At 32.5% G+C, this 17,202-nt stretch overlaps 1 protein-coding gene across 1 annotated transcript; it reads right to left on the reverse strand.

Moving 5' to 3' along the window:
• Positions 1–9,707: 9,707 nt before the first annotated feature.
• On the reverse strand, positions 9,708–16,112 carry LOC133189439 (perlucin-like protein). The gene is made up of 4 exons (XM_061324811.1): positions 15,782–16,112; positions 15,601–15,680; positions 13,956–14,040; positions 9,708–9,928 (listed from the first exon to the last, which is right to left on the reverse strand). The coding sequence occupies exons 1-4, from the start codon at positions 16,110–16,112 to the stop codon at positions 9,708–9,710; spliced, it is 717 nt and encodes a 238-aa protein (XP_061180795.1).
• Positions 16,113–17,202: the final 1,090 nt, after the last annotated feature.

The raw sequence follows: 17,202 nt of genomic DNA on the forward strand, positions 1-17,202 counted from the left end.
ACTGCATTCATTGATAATTAATTATTTCATCGTGCACTGCTGGGCATAGAATAATATCAATGTACAAGTTGTTCGATAATATGTACCATATTGTTCGGCTTTGCATCCGTCATTGTAACTGTTATCCTACTTATTAATTTCAGACACGCTCGTTCCTCATTAGATTCCTTTATCAGAATAATTAAAGGATTATTTTTATCATGTCTCATTTTTTTTTAAAATATGACAAAGTTTACACGCTATTAAAACCAACCATTTAAAATTATTTGCAAGAAAATTAATATTTTTGTTTCAGCTATTCAATGTCTGATTTTCTCAATACGCATATTTTGATGAGTTGTCAGATCCCATACCATAAAAAAAACCATCAGCAGAATGTGAACTGGATACCAGTGGAAGAGGCAAGCTGCGTTATGTTAGTGGATATGTGCTGGCAAAATTATAACACAACACATCAAAGAAAATACAAAATTCAATTTTTGCTAAAGGAAAGGAGATGAATTTGAAAACATATCAAAATGAAATGACAATTTACAACTCATTATGTGTTCTTATGAAGAATTACAGATTTCATGTGATCCTGAAAGTTTAGGTGAAACGAAACGTAAACAAAATGCACGTGGAAGTCTGGCTAACATTTCTGATGTGACATTCAAGTTTTTTCAAAAGTTAGAGTTACTTTGTCGCCAAACACTCACACACAAAACGTTAATGCATGTTGGGAAATGTTTATTTGACAAAGCAAAAACAGAACTATTAAACAATTTGGAGTTGTTTCAGCTATGGGTTCAGTGTGTTAAAGATTCCAGAAAATGCACTACAGAAGAAGAGATGGGCTCAGATATTCCCAAGCTTCTGTATGGAATGGTAAGCTCGTGTGAACTGTACATTCAAACGTTTCAAAGTGTAATTACACTTTTTCTGAAAGTTAACCTAAGTCAGTTCAGGAAAGATTATTTGGCACATTTAAAAAAGGAAAAGGAGGAAGCTCTTCGCAAAAATGTTATCAAGAAGACAAAAAAAATCTCCTAAGACATTTAACATGAAGTTTTACATTGAAAATCGGTCTAAAAATAAACAAGCTTCTTTTCCGAGACTGAAATCGGAGCTCATACAAAAGAAAATCAATTTACCAAGCAAATTTTGATTCAGATTTGTAAAAATCTCAAAATCACAGTATCTGAACGTAAGAAAAAGATAGAAATAATTTAAGTGATTAAAGAAAAAATAATGAAATTGGGACATTCTGAAGAATTGACAATTCCTGTTGAACCTGACGTCCCAGGGCCCAGTGGAGTTAACCAGTCTTCAGTTACTGTTGAACCTCCTGATTCAGCACCTGTTCTTTCAGAACCTGGAACAAGTCAAGCAAAAATGAATAGGACCTATAGAAGGCGCAGAAAAGGGAGAGGTAAACAAAGAGATAAAAACAAAATATTTCATCAATTTCTAGATATTCACTGAAATGTGGCAAAGACTTTAATGTTATGTATGCACTGTATATATACTTTAATGTATCTAATTTATATATGATGATGATTTTACTCTTTTTGATAGTGGACGAGTCTCTGGCAAATTAGCACATTTTCCACCTGTGTTGGACTTTCTGGAAATTGAGGTTTGTCCTAAAACCACTTAGCTTAAAGCGTGACAGTATCCAAGGTATGTAGGATGTGTATTTGCTCCATTGTGGAGAGTTCTTTGTTAAAAGAATGTATTTTCTACTATTTCACTGTTTAATCTGCTAGGAATGATGGATGCATGAGATGTTTGTAATCTATATACACAAAGTTCTTCAAACCCCAAAATAGCCGAGATGATGTCCTGTCGTTTTCGGTATGATATTAAACATTTTTCTTTGTTCTTCGTAGATTCATCTTTTTTAATGCCTTTTTCCCAGTTGATAAACCAGTCCATTGCAACATGATTTTCTGAAAGTCTTTCATCTGTGCATTCAGTAATTGGCCTATGGTCTCTAAAATTTTTAATCAATACACTTGTTGATTTCAAAAGGTAAATAGTAGCATCCAGCTTAGCTCCTTCTATTCCAAGAAAATTCTTGTACAATTCCATCAAATGCAGCATATCAATGTTAAGCACTTGTTCTGCTAGATGATTGCGCATTTTTGCTTCTGAATTCAGAAACAAATGTTCTTGGGTAACGCAATTATGAACAGGGAAGGGATGAGATGAGATATCCCACAAATAAGCTTGTTTGAAATGGTTCCATTCAATGAATTTATCCCCAACCTTCAGATGTCTTGTGCAGTGTTTTTCTGACCCACTTTTCGGGATGTTATTTCTAACTTTTTTTATAACATGTGATATATCCATGATAAAAAACATCTTAGAATTATCACAGGAGTAAATGTTCTTGAAAGAGCAAGTGACAGGGTCTACTGTTTTAAAATCAGGCAGTAAGAGTTTGAAGAGGTCTCGGTTTGTTTGGGCGCCATCAGTACTTATCTATTGAACCTTAAAATCAAAATTTAACAACATATTTACAGCCTTCCACAAGAGCAGGTACAATTCATGGCCAGAGGCTGTGGCAGAGGGAAAATGTGCAAAAGGAAACCTGAAACCAGTGAATCCGAAAAACATAAACTGCAAGACATGAGAGGCAAGTGTCCTTTCTTTCTTATTTGTTTTCATTTGGTCAAATATTACTGATACAGGTGTGTATTCTGTAAACCCTATCAATTGTATATCACCATTTTTTTTTCAAACTGCAGGTCGGGTTGAAGCCATCTCATCAAAAATCAAGCCTCCTTCAAAACCTTCTGGAGGCAGGTTCTTCGTCTTTGCATCACTGGCCATCCAGTGCAACATACTGGGGTGGATGCCAGCTTTTTGGTGAATAATATTCTTGTACCTCTGCAACATCCTTTGTGAAGGAAGAACAAGAAAATTGCTATTTCTCAGTTCTGCGTATCCTCTCGGGCTCCTACACCACAAAGTTAGGCACATCCGGACATTATCCTTGTTCCACCTACGTCCCTGTGGATGTCTCTCCATTGCAACTTTTTGGGACATCAAAAATGATTTAATTTTTTTCTGTACTTTGTGGGAACAGCGTATTTAAGATTGTTTGCATATCTGTGTGATTTTCTTCATTGAGTTCTAAATCTGATTGTCTTTGCTTAATATCAACTCTATTTGCAGTAAAGGATTTTTCATTAAGAGATGAATTAGAAGGATTAGGAATATCAACTGGTTTAATTTTTGGGAGTTGGTTGAGATATTTACATGGAGGGCGGGAGGTGGATGCCAGTGCTGATGATTTAAAGGGCATTACTTTCGTAAAGGATTTTGATCTGTACCGCACAGAGATAGGGCTGTTTTCAACACTTAGCTGTGATACATGCTCTACATAAATTTTTGAAGGCTTGTTTTTGGATGGTACAACACTTTTTACACCATCACAGTACTGCAACTTTCTTACAGTTTCAAACATTGTCATAGAGTTATATGTATTGTCAAGTCCAAGGTCAACTGGATTCAAAACTGATCCCATAATGAAAAGATTCCATGTAGAATCAGAATTTAGTGTTATTTCAATGAGGACCTGGCTTCCATTAACAACAGTGCTTGTCAAGTTACCAACTTTTAAATTACATTGTTGTTTTGCCATGATAAAGAAATCATCAGGGACTTTTACATCATTGAATGATATATTTAAGTCTGTATTTTCCAGTGAATTCCATATTATTTTTTGGTCAATTTACACCAGTCAGTTTTAGAGCGTCCAGTTTCAATATTTACATTTCTAAAAGCTTAGGTAATAATTTTGGTAATTGCTGTACTTGTTATTGTACAATTGACACACTTATCTTTTTATATCTGCCAGTTCAATATATTCATTTGCTTCACCTTCCTCAATATTTTCATGCATCCAAGTTATGAAATCGGTCATTCTGGGTTTTTTTTTTCTTCACTTTTTTCTATTCTTTGAATAACGCGCGTAATACAAAGGATCCGTTCTCGGGTGTTGTCGTAATGCTTTGAACATTCGGAACATCAGATGTTCTCCGCGCGAGTGATCTACCTTTTCGTAGGGGTAGCGATTTCATTACTTCCGTTGCGTTTACCTAAGGAAATTTCCGAAATCGCATAAAGACGTTACAAAAACCCTTTACTTGGTTTTCTTTTTGTTTTGAAACATTAAATATATTATACAGTAGAGCTGTTTCTTTATAGATCAAATGTCATCAATATTGGCCAAGCAAAGTCAAAGAATGAAAATTAGATCCTTTTCTTATAAATTTGGAAGAAGAGATGTCGTATGCAAACTATGTGATAAGGACAATGACTTTACAGAAAAAGAGCGTAAGTTTACAATTAGTAATTTTTAGTCATTTTATCAGAGCAGAAATGCACATCCAATATTAATAATTTTGATGAGAATGATGAATTTTCTAGGTTAATGGCTCAAGGACGATCAAACAATTTCATTTTACCCGATGGCCAGACCACGGGACGCCAAATACATTGAGTTTTGTCGTCTTTCATAGAAACTTTAGACACAAAATGAACCCATCTCCGCATCCAATCCTCGTACATTGCAGTTAGAGAGAAAAATATTCTAATTTCTCATAAAATATTGCCTAAGTGAATCCGAGAGTCTCAAGGAAAATGTTTGTTACATTCAAGAGCAAATCGTTAATGTTACCTATGTTCATTATAAAAAAGCGTTCATGTAACCTTGCTATAAATGAACGGTATTGGACAATTTTCTTTTTTAATTCAAAGTTGAATTTGAATTAACTTTTCTTCCAAACATTGTAATCAAAAACATCCATAGGTGCACGTGTCATGTTTTCTAGTGCCGGGATCGGACGAACGGGAACTTTCATTGCATTTGATGTTCTGACTAGATACGGAAGTGCTACGGGCAATGTCATAGAGTATGTCAGGGCCATGCGTAAGGACAGAATGACTTTAATTCCGAATGCAGTAAATTAAAGTTTATACAATGTATCTTCCTTGATGAAATTAAGCAATATTCCTTCAAACCAGTATTTTTCAGTCAGCACGTTTTAAACTATTGCGTGAACGTGAATTTGAAAAGAAAATCCTTTTGAGTTTTTAAATCTTTCCAAAGATAAATGAAATGATTTTTTTTTAAATTGTAAAAAGCTTGCTTCGATAAACTGTTTCTGATTTTCAGGATCAATACGTTTTTCTATATAAGGCTTTGTACGAGTTCTTCAGAAGAAAAGGAGGGTGTATCAAACGTGAAGAATTTATGAAATGCTATAGCGATAGCAACACACAAGAAACGAGGAAAAAAATAGCAGACGAATTCAATGTAAATTTCAAAGTAATATTATTTTCTGTCGATACTTTTCTTATGTGTTACTTTTTAAGCAAAAGATTACTAAGGTTATTTGGTTTATTTCTGATTTATTAGAAACTTTCAACTTTTAAACCAGTCTTTGATGCAAACGTTTTTAAAATGGGTAGGAAGTATCTCAGAGGAATAAAGACGTGTAACTTGCATTTTTTATATACATTTATCTTTAAAAGACACACTTGTGTCTATAATTAGAAATAGTTAAAAATGCTTATGTACATTTTTAACAGTAACTACTTTTTATATAAATGTTTAGAATTTATACAATACTGCATTTATGATACCATACTTTACCCTTCACGCAGTTGACCACTACTTGGTGTATTTGACGTCCTACGTGCGGGGTCGAGACTATTATTACAATGCAGTGACTTTGTCGGTATGTTTTCATCAATTGAATATTGAAGTAATAACCCTTGAGTTTATTTAAGAATTGTTTGGTTATTATTAATCAAGATTTTGAACACTGAATGATTATTTAAACAATGACGAGCCAGAATAGTACAACGCACTTTATTATGTTAATGTTATATGAGTGAAAATCATTGTCAAGAAATTTAAAAAGAATGTTGTTTTTTTTCGCATGCAGTCTTTCACTCGACCGTGTGAGTTTATTTCTGCACAACTTCCGGTTACTGGTGTTGTCATTGATTTAGCTCACTTGCTTGTTGATCAAGAGTCGCACTTCCTTACAGGCCCGTAGGAAACAATTCCAGTTTGGGGGAGGGGGGGGGCACAGCCATATATTTTCAGTTGAGGGGGCCCTATCAACTACCAAAAATTCCAAAAATATAGCAAATCTATATATCGACAAAATTATTGGGGGAGGGGGGGGGGGGGCACGCCCCCCGGTTCCTACGGGCATGGTCCTTATATCTCTGAATCCTCTTTCTGATATCAATGAGGTAAAGCTATCTGTACGTCATGTAATTATGAACATGCGCATTATAATATATCTCATTCATACCCATTTAGAAACATTCGTTGTTAAAAAAAGAAATACGTTATAAAAGTAAAAAAAAAAAAAATACGTAAAGAGCACCTTTTAGACATTTTGAATTCAATGCATTGTTTAGCCTAAGTTGAACACCTAAAAAGTAAGAAAGAAAATAAAGAATCAAAAGAAAACAAAAAAGTTATTATCAATAAAATCCATGAAAAATATAGTATCAAATTCAAAGAGCATTTTAAATAAGTCATGAAAAAAGTATTAGGATGTCACGCATCTATTTTATTTGTCCATAACGTAACAAATTGTGTTGTATGTGATATTTACTTACATCTATATAACCCATGAATCATAAAATACTTAAAATGCTCTTTGAACTTCATCCTATCATGAGCAATGATAGGATCAAGTTCAAAGAGCATTTTAAGTAAATTATGAAAAAACATATTATGATGTTTGCATCAGTTTTATTTGTCCGTAAGTTTAAAAATGGCGTTATATATGTTGAATTTACTTCGTACAGATAAAAGAATGGGTTGATGAAGAAGTAAAGAATTTTTAAGCTGGGTTCATTTGAAATTATCAAAAGTACGCAGTCAATTATGAACAGTGATATATGAAAGAAAACTCTAAAAATAAAAGAGAAGGTATACTGTGTGAAAAATGTTCTACTTCATGATTTTTTTTATTGAATTATTTTGTAACCTTTAGAGATTTAAAATGTTTTTTTTTCTTTAAGTTCATACACTATATATGTAATGCAAGATAGGTTTACGGTTTTTCTTCTTGATAAAAGTTGTTTCTTTTCTTTCTTTCTTTTTTTTTTTTTTTTTTTTTTTTTTTTTTTTTTTTTTTGTTAACAGGTAACTGTTTTTTATAATTATAAGGGGAAAAGTTCTCAGAATGCCTGGATGGGAAGATCGATGATGTACTTCCGGCTGATACATCCACGTTGGTCAATTTAATCAAACAGTTCAGTCTTGACCGAAAATCTGAACCGGATGGCCCAGTGACTCTTGTCTCCATGTACGTATTCATTCCAATGTTGTGACAAAATAAATGCCATATTTTAAGGTTGATCATGTTTTATTCAAAGAAATTGATTTAAAACTGAATATATATACAATTTTGAATTATCATTTTACTTGTATTTTTTAAAACATATCTGCCTTATACTATTTAATTGAAGAAGATAACTATGCAAATTCAAGGTCACATTGCAAATATACTACAAAAATGAAGAAAAAAAATGAAAATCAGATTGAAAAAAAATATTTTCAACAGATTAATGAACAGATTCGATTTCTATGTGATCATTTTGGATTTCAAAACGGTATACAATAAAAACTATCCATAATCCCATACCTTTGTCTCGTATTGTATTTTGTTTTATAAACATATATTGATTGGTCTTAATACAGGGACGGAGCAACATGTTGTGGTGTATTCATGGCTGTATATAATGCAATAGAACAACTACACCAGGACAATGAAGTAGACATCTGTACCATTGTTCAGCAATTGCAGTGTCGAAGACCGGAATTGATTTCTACCAAGGTATATACTTTCGCTGCCATGTATTGTGTTTATAATTTTCTGATGGCCTTGAAAACTCATAAAATTTGAAAAATAAGATATTAATTGAAAAAAAGGGCAATAATATATTTATAATGTTATACACATGGTACGTAGTTTGTTATGTGAAAGAGGATTTGTTACAAATTGTTATGTATACAAGAACACAAAGATATTTAAGTTTCATTTTGATATCAAATATATTGCAATAATAATATTGAGAATCAATATTTAATGCAAAATCCTTGTTCTGTGAATAAATACAAAGGAATCTAATTAATTCATTAAAAAAAAACACCTTTTAGCTCTATTTACGGTCAATTGACAAAATTCAATGTTTTCTCGTTCTCTTTCAGGAAGAATATGAGTTCTGCTTCAAAGCTGTTGGTGATTTTCTGAATACGGACAATGTTTATGCCAGTATGATAGAAAACCAAATTGCGGAACTAATCAGATAGTTATACAGAAAATCAGTAAAACATTTTGTCAAAGCTTTGTGTATGTACATATAAGAAGCAAGAAAATGTTTATCATCTATTACAGTTTTTCCCAGACAACTCTTAACCCAAATCATTTGGTTTAATTTTAACTCTTTTGTCGTAATTCTTATTTTATGCAATCCTGACACAAAGCCTTTTCAGTAGGATAATCTATCTTCTTCCTTTTTTCAAGCAGCTATTTCTGTATTTAAAGAAAGTTTTGTGATTTCCAGTGTCTTTATTATATGTTCATGTTTAGTATTCCATCGGTACATTATTATTACGCTGTTACTATAGATATGATCAGCTGAATGATATTTATCCTTGCGCCCTGTGTCATTAAACTTGAACACCGTATTGCTGTAGATATATATACGCTTCTTAACACGTTTCATTTTTCTTTAGAATGTGGAAATAATCTTCGTTTTCTATGCAGGATATTGAGTGAATTTCATGTAATTTTGAAATCTTAGTAAATTAATAAGATGTTTCTCAAAGATTTCCTTTTCTTTTATAAAATGATTTTTTTATCTACAAGATATCGATGAATTTGCAGGATCATAAGCGAGCCGCCCAAATGTGTCCTTGACTTAAAGTAAAATATGTACAACTTAATATATGATCCTGAATAAAATTCATATATTTGCATGAAAAGGTGAGTTTGGGATAAGGGTCACAAAAATATCTGTTCATATATATGTTTCAACATACTAAAAAAAATATGCTGTTATATATCATTTGAATTTTTGTCCACTTCAATGTATGGAAAGTGGCATATTTAAATGTGTTCCTTTGAGATTGATCATTTTGCTTTGTTTCTCGTATATTATTAGTTTGTTGTGATATCCGCACGCTATAAACTAAAAATACATATTTACTCTCGTAGTGGACAAAACATCCCACTGAGTTGGAAGTCAAATGTTATACAACAAGAATCAAATTCAGTATGTAAATGGACATATCACTGAAGGCCATAGAGTTTCAAAATAAACATAATAAAGTAAAGGAACCTCTTTTTAAAGTATTGCCGAAGAAATGACAGATAGTAAGTGTTCAGTATAAGTAAAGACTTGTTTACATAGGTTTTTTTTTTTTTTTTTTTTTTTTTTTGCCGAATTACTCTTGCATACAGTTTCGCGCCGTTTTATATTTGTCCAGACACTGTTCTTTGAAAAGATGTACAAATGATATCCCTTAAATTCGTTCTGTTTTTAATTCGCTCAAGATGAGGGCGAAAGGAGCAAAAATATATAATTGACGAAAATGTTCATGCATACAGTTTCTACACTAAACTTTAAGTATACAACTAGTAAGGTGTATGTTATTGACATTGATTTCATGGAAATGTATACTAAAACAGATTTTTCTCGCAAATAAAAGCCTGACTGCAGTAACATTTAAAGTCGTTCCATCGTCCGCCCTTCATTATCACGGCACAGTGTTCCTTTTGGTTTACATTATTTGGTTCTCCATTTCTCCAGTTCTCAAAATTCAACTCTGTATTAGAGAAACTCCACAGGAACTGACCCTCAGTCAGTATATCTGTAGCCCCAATCCAGCGGTGTCTCTCCTCTGAAAAGAGATACTGTATGACATTAGAAATAGGTATTTAAAAGAAAAACTTGATTATTACGTTCTACTTGTAATTCGAAGTTATCTATTTTAATGGTAAACTTATTTCAAATGAATTTGAATTAAAATTGTATGTTTCGAAGGAAAATGTGGAGAAGCAGTAAGTCACTTATGAAATGCATAAAAATTGTTATAATTTATTAATTTCTCTAACGTTTTAAGGTAGGTACGTCTTTTCTCAGGTCATATTTCAATTGTATGGCCCGACCATGAACTTTGGATTACTATTTCGGCTAGAAAAATAAAATCCGAAATCTGTACAGAGATATGCTGTCTAAAATGACATAGAAAATAAACGTTATTCAATACTTCTCTATGTGTATATCAAATTGAATTATTTCATTTCAATTGTAATCTTAGCTTAAATGTGGTTGGTTGTGATGATTTATCATATGGTAAAATGAAATTATGCGTTTCAAATCAAAGGGGGAGTTTCGATAAGGCCGCTTATCGGCCCACTTATTTTCATAAAAATAAATTTCGTTTTATTTTTTCAAATTTGGTTTAGAATTCAAGATATATATGTTAATTTTTGTTATTTATATTTCAAGAGTTTATATGAGATGAATTCACGCCGTAGTTGGCACATTCTTAAAGGTACCCTCAAATGCTTTAACATTAGGCTAATGGAAAATATAAGAGGGTGCCATTTATAAATCGATGGTAAGAATATGAAGTGCATGAGGGACACTAACCTAGTTTTGCTCAGTAATTAGATATACTCTGCACACTAATATCTTAAAATATGATGAGTGTCGCGTGTGCACTTCATATCCAAAAATTGAAAGTTGTCTAAAATTTGCATATCTAAAATTAGAAGCTCCTGGTTACTTGATCTGACGCCGTGTTAAAATACAAAGCCAAAAGTAGCATATTTTTCGCTAAACCAAAGAGAACTCTCTAAAATATTAACATACATGTAAGAAAACATAATCGTATCCTATCGTTATTTCCATACTTATTTCGTCGCTCGCGTGTAAGGTTAACGTCACATATTTAGCTCACCTACACGAAGTTGGGGGAGCTTTTGTAATACCATCGTTATACGTAGGCGTATAGGTTATTGAAAGTTTTTAATCATTTTTTTCATATCATCAGAGTCGCCTGATCTAGTGTGTTTTCTTGTCATCTGTCGGGTTTTAGATTCTGCATTTTCAGTTAAAGAATGTCCAGGTTAATGTTTTTAAAGCAGGTTATTGTTAATAGAGCAGTGCAGCTATATACTCTAGTTGAGAAGAAATGCTTCATGATGCATCTTCGGATGCACACTGTCAAACTGCTTCAGATGCTAGATCTGACTTACATTTTCTCGATGAATGCTCAAGGTATATATTTTGGAACATGTCTAATTTTCATGTAACTATAATCCCTATCTTGAAGAAATATGCACCGATGATGCATTTAGGGTTACACATTACCAGAACTGTAACAGATGCTGGATCTTACATTTTCCGAATGACTGACTGAACTAAAGAGAAGTTTAAGAATTAGTCCACTCATTAACGTTCTTTATCATGGATATGGTTATAGCTATTCCTTTGAATAGAATCTCTCCTCGCTTCAATCTGTTAGAGAAGGTTCACATATATTTCCGTTTGGTCTACATGTAGGGAACGTAGATTACTTTTAAGACTGGATGTTGATTTGTACGTTTCTGCAGGATATGATTTAACGCATACATTTGGTATTTACAAATGTATTTTAAATTGCGGCTATGGTCTAGCAAATCAAATAGTGACTAGAGTTGGTGAAACAACATAAGCATCAAAAGGTAGTTGGGAAGCGCGCAAAATTACATGTAGGTCCTCGCTTGCCTTGATTGTCTCATTTTTGCTGAAAACTAATGCACCTCTTTATGTGCGTAAATACTTTTTAAGTTTAAGAATCAAAAGAAGACGTGCACTCAATGTATTTTAGTTTTTTTTTTTATCATTTGGCTATTTATTCACACATTCTGTAAGCACTACATTAGCAATAATAGTCCACTATCGGCACACCAAGTATAACCTGGTTTCCATTCAAAATTGAAAATGCCCTATTTGAAAAATCATTGAAGCGGAAGAAAATGCAAACTTGATCTATAATTCAAGTTTAACACATATACCAAAACAAAAATCAGCTCAATATATGCGATTTTTTTTTATAAAAAACAAAACAAAACAAAAAAAGCCGAACCCCCTTTTTCTTTTGAATTTGTAATATTCCGTCAAAATTCAATTAAGCAGAATTTAACAAATTCAAACCGGAATTTCAAACTCTGTTTCTCATCAGGATACACTATAAATACCAAAACCAGCTCAATATCTGCAAGCGTTTAGAGAAAAGTGCGAAAAACCAAGTGGAACAGACTGAAAGATAGATAGAGGGACGGACGGACAAACATGCGGACAGACGATGAGGAAACCTATAGACCCCTCCGGCTTCACCGGTATGGGACTAATTGATAATTACTATCTTGAAAAAATATTTTGCCAGGTAGTAATACGCTTGGTATTATTAAATACAATGTACATTGCAGTATGATTCTTTTAAATATACTTTAAAAATATAAATAGCTGCATTTTTTAATCAAACCGAATTCCGAAATCTGTTAATTTCAAGATTTTTTTAAAATTCAATTTAATGATATGTCGGTACATTTTATTAATACTTTATTTAGCACAATAACTTTAGTTGATAAAAATGTGTTCCAAGCAGTGTCAAACACCTGTCAATGACAGTTTAAGTTTATCTATCTCTTGTCTATATAGCTTTGCATTTGCTTTTCTACGTACGGGAAAATGTTATATATTGATTATTAAGTCTAAAAATAAACTGTCGATTAATTCATTTTTTGAAAATTCCTGTCTTTATTATTTATATACTTTTTGTATGTTACATTCATCCTCTTTGAAAGAAGCGTTACAATTAAAGCACGAGGAAAATCTTGCACCTTAAAACGCATTCAAATAAAATAAACATCATTAATTTTCTGTAAAGACAAATATTGAAATTGGTTATTTGATGTCTTTATTCACATTTGTAATATTTCATTTATGATTTTGACGTTAAATATACTCCATTACCCCCTTTAAATATGACCCCTCCAAAAATATAGGGAAGAGGGTATACTTAAATTTTTAATTATCACGTGACCAGAAAATGTGCAGTATAATTTTTTTTCATATTTTTAGGAAGATGACACTTTTATCTACAACATATCACAATTTCATTATATTTCTTGAGGGGCCGAAAAACAGCCTTATCGAAACTCCCCCTTTGACAATCCACAATAGATCAGCTATGTACAAGAAAAATGTTAGCATTTATCAATGTTAAAAAACATTCACTGAAATATGCGTTCAAAATATGGCTCTCCTTACATAATTGTTTATCTCCTCGCATCAAAGAGTTCCAATAGTCTGTTTTCTTTTATGTGATACTGAACCTCTTACTGTGGCTTTTAACTATTTTTTTATAGAAATGAAAACAGACTATAAAGGAACTCTTTAATGCGAGGAGATAAACCATTACGTCAGGGGAGCCATATTTTGAACGAAGATTTCAGTGAATGTTTTTATTTTAAGACTTATATGCCTGGACGGTAAGCAATGTGGAAATGATAGAGACGGAGAGTTAATTAAACAACCAAATGACTTACGTGAAGCGAAGACAAAGTCGCCTAGGTGAATAATTCTTGCTATAGCCTGCCGAAGTTGGGGCTGAATTTCCAGAGGTAATTTATGAAGAACTGTTCTGAGATTCGGTGAAGGCGTCAGACTAAATATCTAGTCGAATCCTCACCGATATTAAGGTCTAAATTTGAAGCTCTTCCTCGGTATATGGTAAAGTCTCTAAATGAGTGAAATTTCTCGTATGGGACGTAAAACAACAAACAAGCAATCAATCCACCTCTTCGGTCGACAAGCTTCTCATAAATACCCAAAACAGTGCCTACATTTAAGAATTTAGAATCACCCTCACTTACCGTTAGGTAATTCCCTATCAAGCCATAAATTTTCATAGCTCGAATTTATTTCCACCAAGTAGGCTCCATGATGATTGCAAACATTCTACAAAAAGTATTATATAATAGATTTTTCAAAAAGTTTTGCTGTCTTAAACAACAACTTTAAATAGTTAACTGATATACACCTATTACGCATATTATTGTTCAGTACTGTAGTTCTTGGGTCTGTACATCTTCAAGAGACATTGGCCCTACCATATAAACGAAGGGGGAAAAAAAGAATAAACACGAACTTCAATATTTGCATGAAAAAAAAGAACAATCTGTTAATCATGAAAATACAGAAAGACTTAATAATAATTGTTGTAAAACGATAAAGTATCAGTTTCATTAATTACAATTTTCTTTAGTTCGTTTTGTCGATTTTTTTCAAAAATTAAAAATCTAGAAATATTATAAACTGGTACGAAAATTAGACCACCAGTAAAATATCTCCCTTGCCTTGAACAGCTTTTATTGAAAATTTTCACATCATACATTTTCTTTCAATCGCAAAAAAGAGGAAGTGCACAGTCCGAACACTGTGAAATACTTCAAACTTCAACTCGGTATACCGTCTTCCAAGAAAGATTGTAATGAAAAGAAATACTACGATCAGGATGAAAATTTCACTGTTATAAGAGATTTTTCTAGTTTCTAAAATTAAGTTACTGTTTTGTGTTTTTAGAACAACTCTTCCTAAATTCTTAAGCTTTTTCATATTATTTTCTTTATTGTATTTACGACTCTTAATCTTTATTGAATTAAAACATCCGCGATTTCCGGTAATCCAATTGTTTTAAAAATTATCTTCAGGAAAAGTAACATCAAAAGGACGATAATCTGACGCTAAATTATTTTAAGGGTTTACTCAAGTGTCAAAATCTTATCTATTTATTTCCAAATGTCATTTTTACACATGTCACACCATAATTGTTATATATACTGTTGAATTTGTTTTGGATGATCACTCGGAATCGGACAGCCGTCCCGAGTACACAGACCTGTATAAAAATTTGTCAGTTCCATATTAAAAGTTAAAACGCTGGTTGAAGTTTGTCTCAAATGTCTAGACAGAACGCAAATCGTGGCTGACAGAATCCGTGAGCGGCATCGTCAGGGAACTCAAAAAGAGGTCCTTCAAGCGAAAAATGAGATGTTCATAGTTTCTACATGGTCTTATTTAAGTACAGCCTGAGTGTTGATCGGGCGAAATTTAAAGAATAATGAGCTAATTATTTAAATTGAAAAATTCTAAATTTTTGTAGAGGACACTACGAAATTTTAATAAACAAAGGAATTCAGAAATTATTCACTCAACTGTAAGCAAAATTGAATAGCAAAAAATCATTATAATTTATTATGCTTCCTTTCTAGAAGCTTTGAATAACAAAGATTCACTAAATCGGCTTTGACTTCAAAAGAAAAAAACATATAAATTGTGTGATTTTTTTCAATAATGGATGACATATAATTCTATTCGATTCACAATTAAGAAAAATAAAATGAAGACAAAAAGAAGACAAAAATGTTAATGTTTATCAAAAAAATACCACAAGCAATTCATAACATTTATTCTCTCGAAACCTTTGGCTTTCCTCATTCATAAACTTAAAGGATTTACCTCAGCCTCGTTCCATGTAATGTCCGTCAAGTTGTTATAGTAACAATGGTCCTCAAACCGGAACCAACCGTCACTACATTCTGCAATTATTATTTTTTAAACAGAAACAGCAAAACTTTTATTTATGGCACCATTATTTTTGGTTATTTTCGAAATGAGACAGAGAGATAATTATTTTTACCATCTTCACTGACAAAATAATCCAAACCATTTTCTGAGGTATCCGGAATAATGTAAGCAGGGGTTAACAGGCAACGTAACAATTTACATAACTGACTTCTAGAATTGTGTAGAACAGAGGAACACTTGGGGTCTCTCACACACTCTAAAACGCAAAATTCCACGCTTCCTTGTACGGTCGAAATATACATGTAATCCTTTCCTGGCTGTTCAATTGAAAAAAGATAGGGTCTGAAAAATGTCTTCTGCTGGCACTGGGAAACAGTATTGGCAGTTAAGAAAGTAACACAATTGATTATGATATACTCAAAAATTGTTCCAAGGGACACCATTATCAATGAGAGATTCAAGGTACCACTTTCAATTCAGTATTAAGTAACATTTGGTGTTGTGCTGACTATAGCATGTACAATCATGAATGAATGAACAGTACCAGTTGAACATCCTAAAGATATTTCTATTAATAATTCAAGATTTCTGTATGATTTTAATTTCTAGATTAATACATCCATTGATAATTAATCTTTGGTCTATATATGTAGGTCATCATGCACCGCGGGACATAGAATAAAATGATTGTTGTTCGATAATATGTTATATGTAATTGTTATCCTACTTACTGATTTGAAACACGTTCGTTCATCATTGTAGATATATTTATCAGAATAATTATTACCTGTGCACAAATAAAGATCTCAATATACATCTGTAAGTTAAAAATTAGTCATATGTTTTTGACCTAATTTATTTTTTAATTATATAATAAAAATGGATTGCATAGGCGTCGGGAGCAAATTGAAAGTGGAGGGGGCTAATTGAAAGGGGGGTGGGTTAACCAACAAAAAAGGTAAGCCCCAATTTTCAATGCCTACGTTATGTCTATCTTTGCAAAAAAGTGGGGGGGGGGCTTAGCCCCCCTAGCCCCCCCCCCCCCCCCCCGGTCCCAACGCCTATGGATTGTGAGGAAAGATAAACTATTATACTAGTATGTTCTCTCATGGGTTGTATTTGCATAGATTCTATCCTACGAGTTGCGAGTTTTCTTTTCCCTTTGCCAAGGGTGATTAACACTAAAACTAATAGGTTCTTAATGCCAAACTCCTTCAAGCCATCTTTAAATCTTCTTTACACCACCATTACACCATCGATAAAACTTTTTTTGTAAGTAAAATATTATTCATTTATAAATTTTGTCTCTCCAATCATAAATGCCGGCTTAACACATTTGTGAACCCGGCAAATAAATGTAATGCATACATCAAAGACCAACACTTACTCTTTCCGAATTTTAAATCATCGATCATCAAGCTTTACAGATACATGTAACAACCAGAATTCTGAAGTATTTCATTAACGTAGCAGCAATTGTCCCAGATATTCCATTAAAAATTTATGATATCCAAATTCTGTCCGTTCCACTTT

The sequence above is a fragment of the Saccostrea echinata genome, unplaced genomic scaffold (assembly GCF_033153115.1).
Source record: "Saccostrea echinata isolate AGI-Se365-2 ecotype Australia unplaced genomic scaffold, CSIRO_AGI_Sech_v1 ptg000018l, whole genome shotgun sequence".
NCBI lineage: Eukaryota > Metazoa > Mollusca > Bivalvia > Ostreida > Ostreidae > Saccostrea > Saccostrea echinata.

Excerpts from the sequence above, each read along its gene's own strand:
- LOC133189439 (XM_061324811.1), bottom strand. The coding sequence starts at position 16,112 with ATGGTGTCCCTTGGAACAATTTTTGAGTATATCATAATCAATTGTGTT. Across the intron at positions 14,041-15,600 it reads TTACATGGAACGAGGCTGAG|AATGTTTGCAATCATCATGG; the intron begins GTAAATCCTTTA and ends TACTTTTTGTAG. Across the intron at positions 9,929-13,955 it reads TGATAGGGAATTACCTAACG|AGGAGAGACACCGCTGGATT; the intron begins GTAAGTGAGGGT and ends ATCTCTTTTCAG.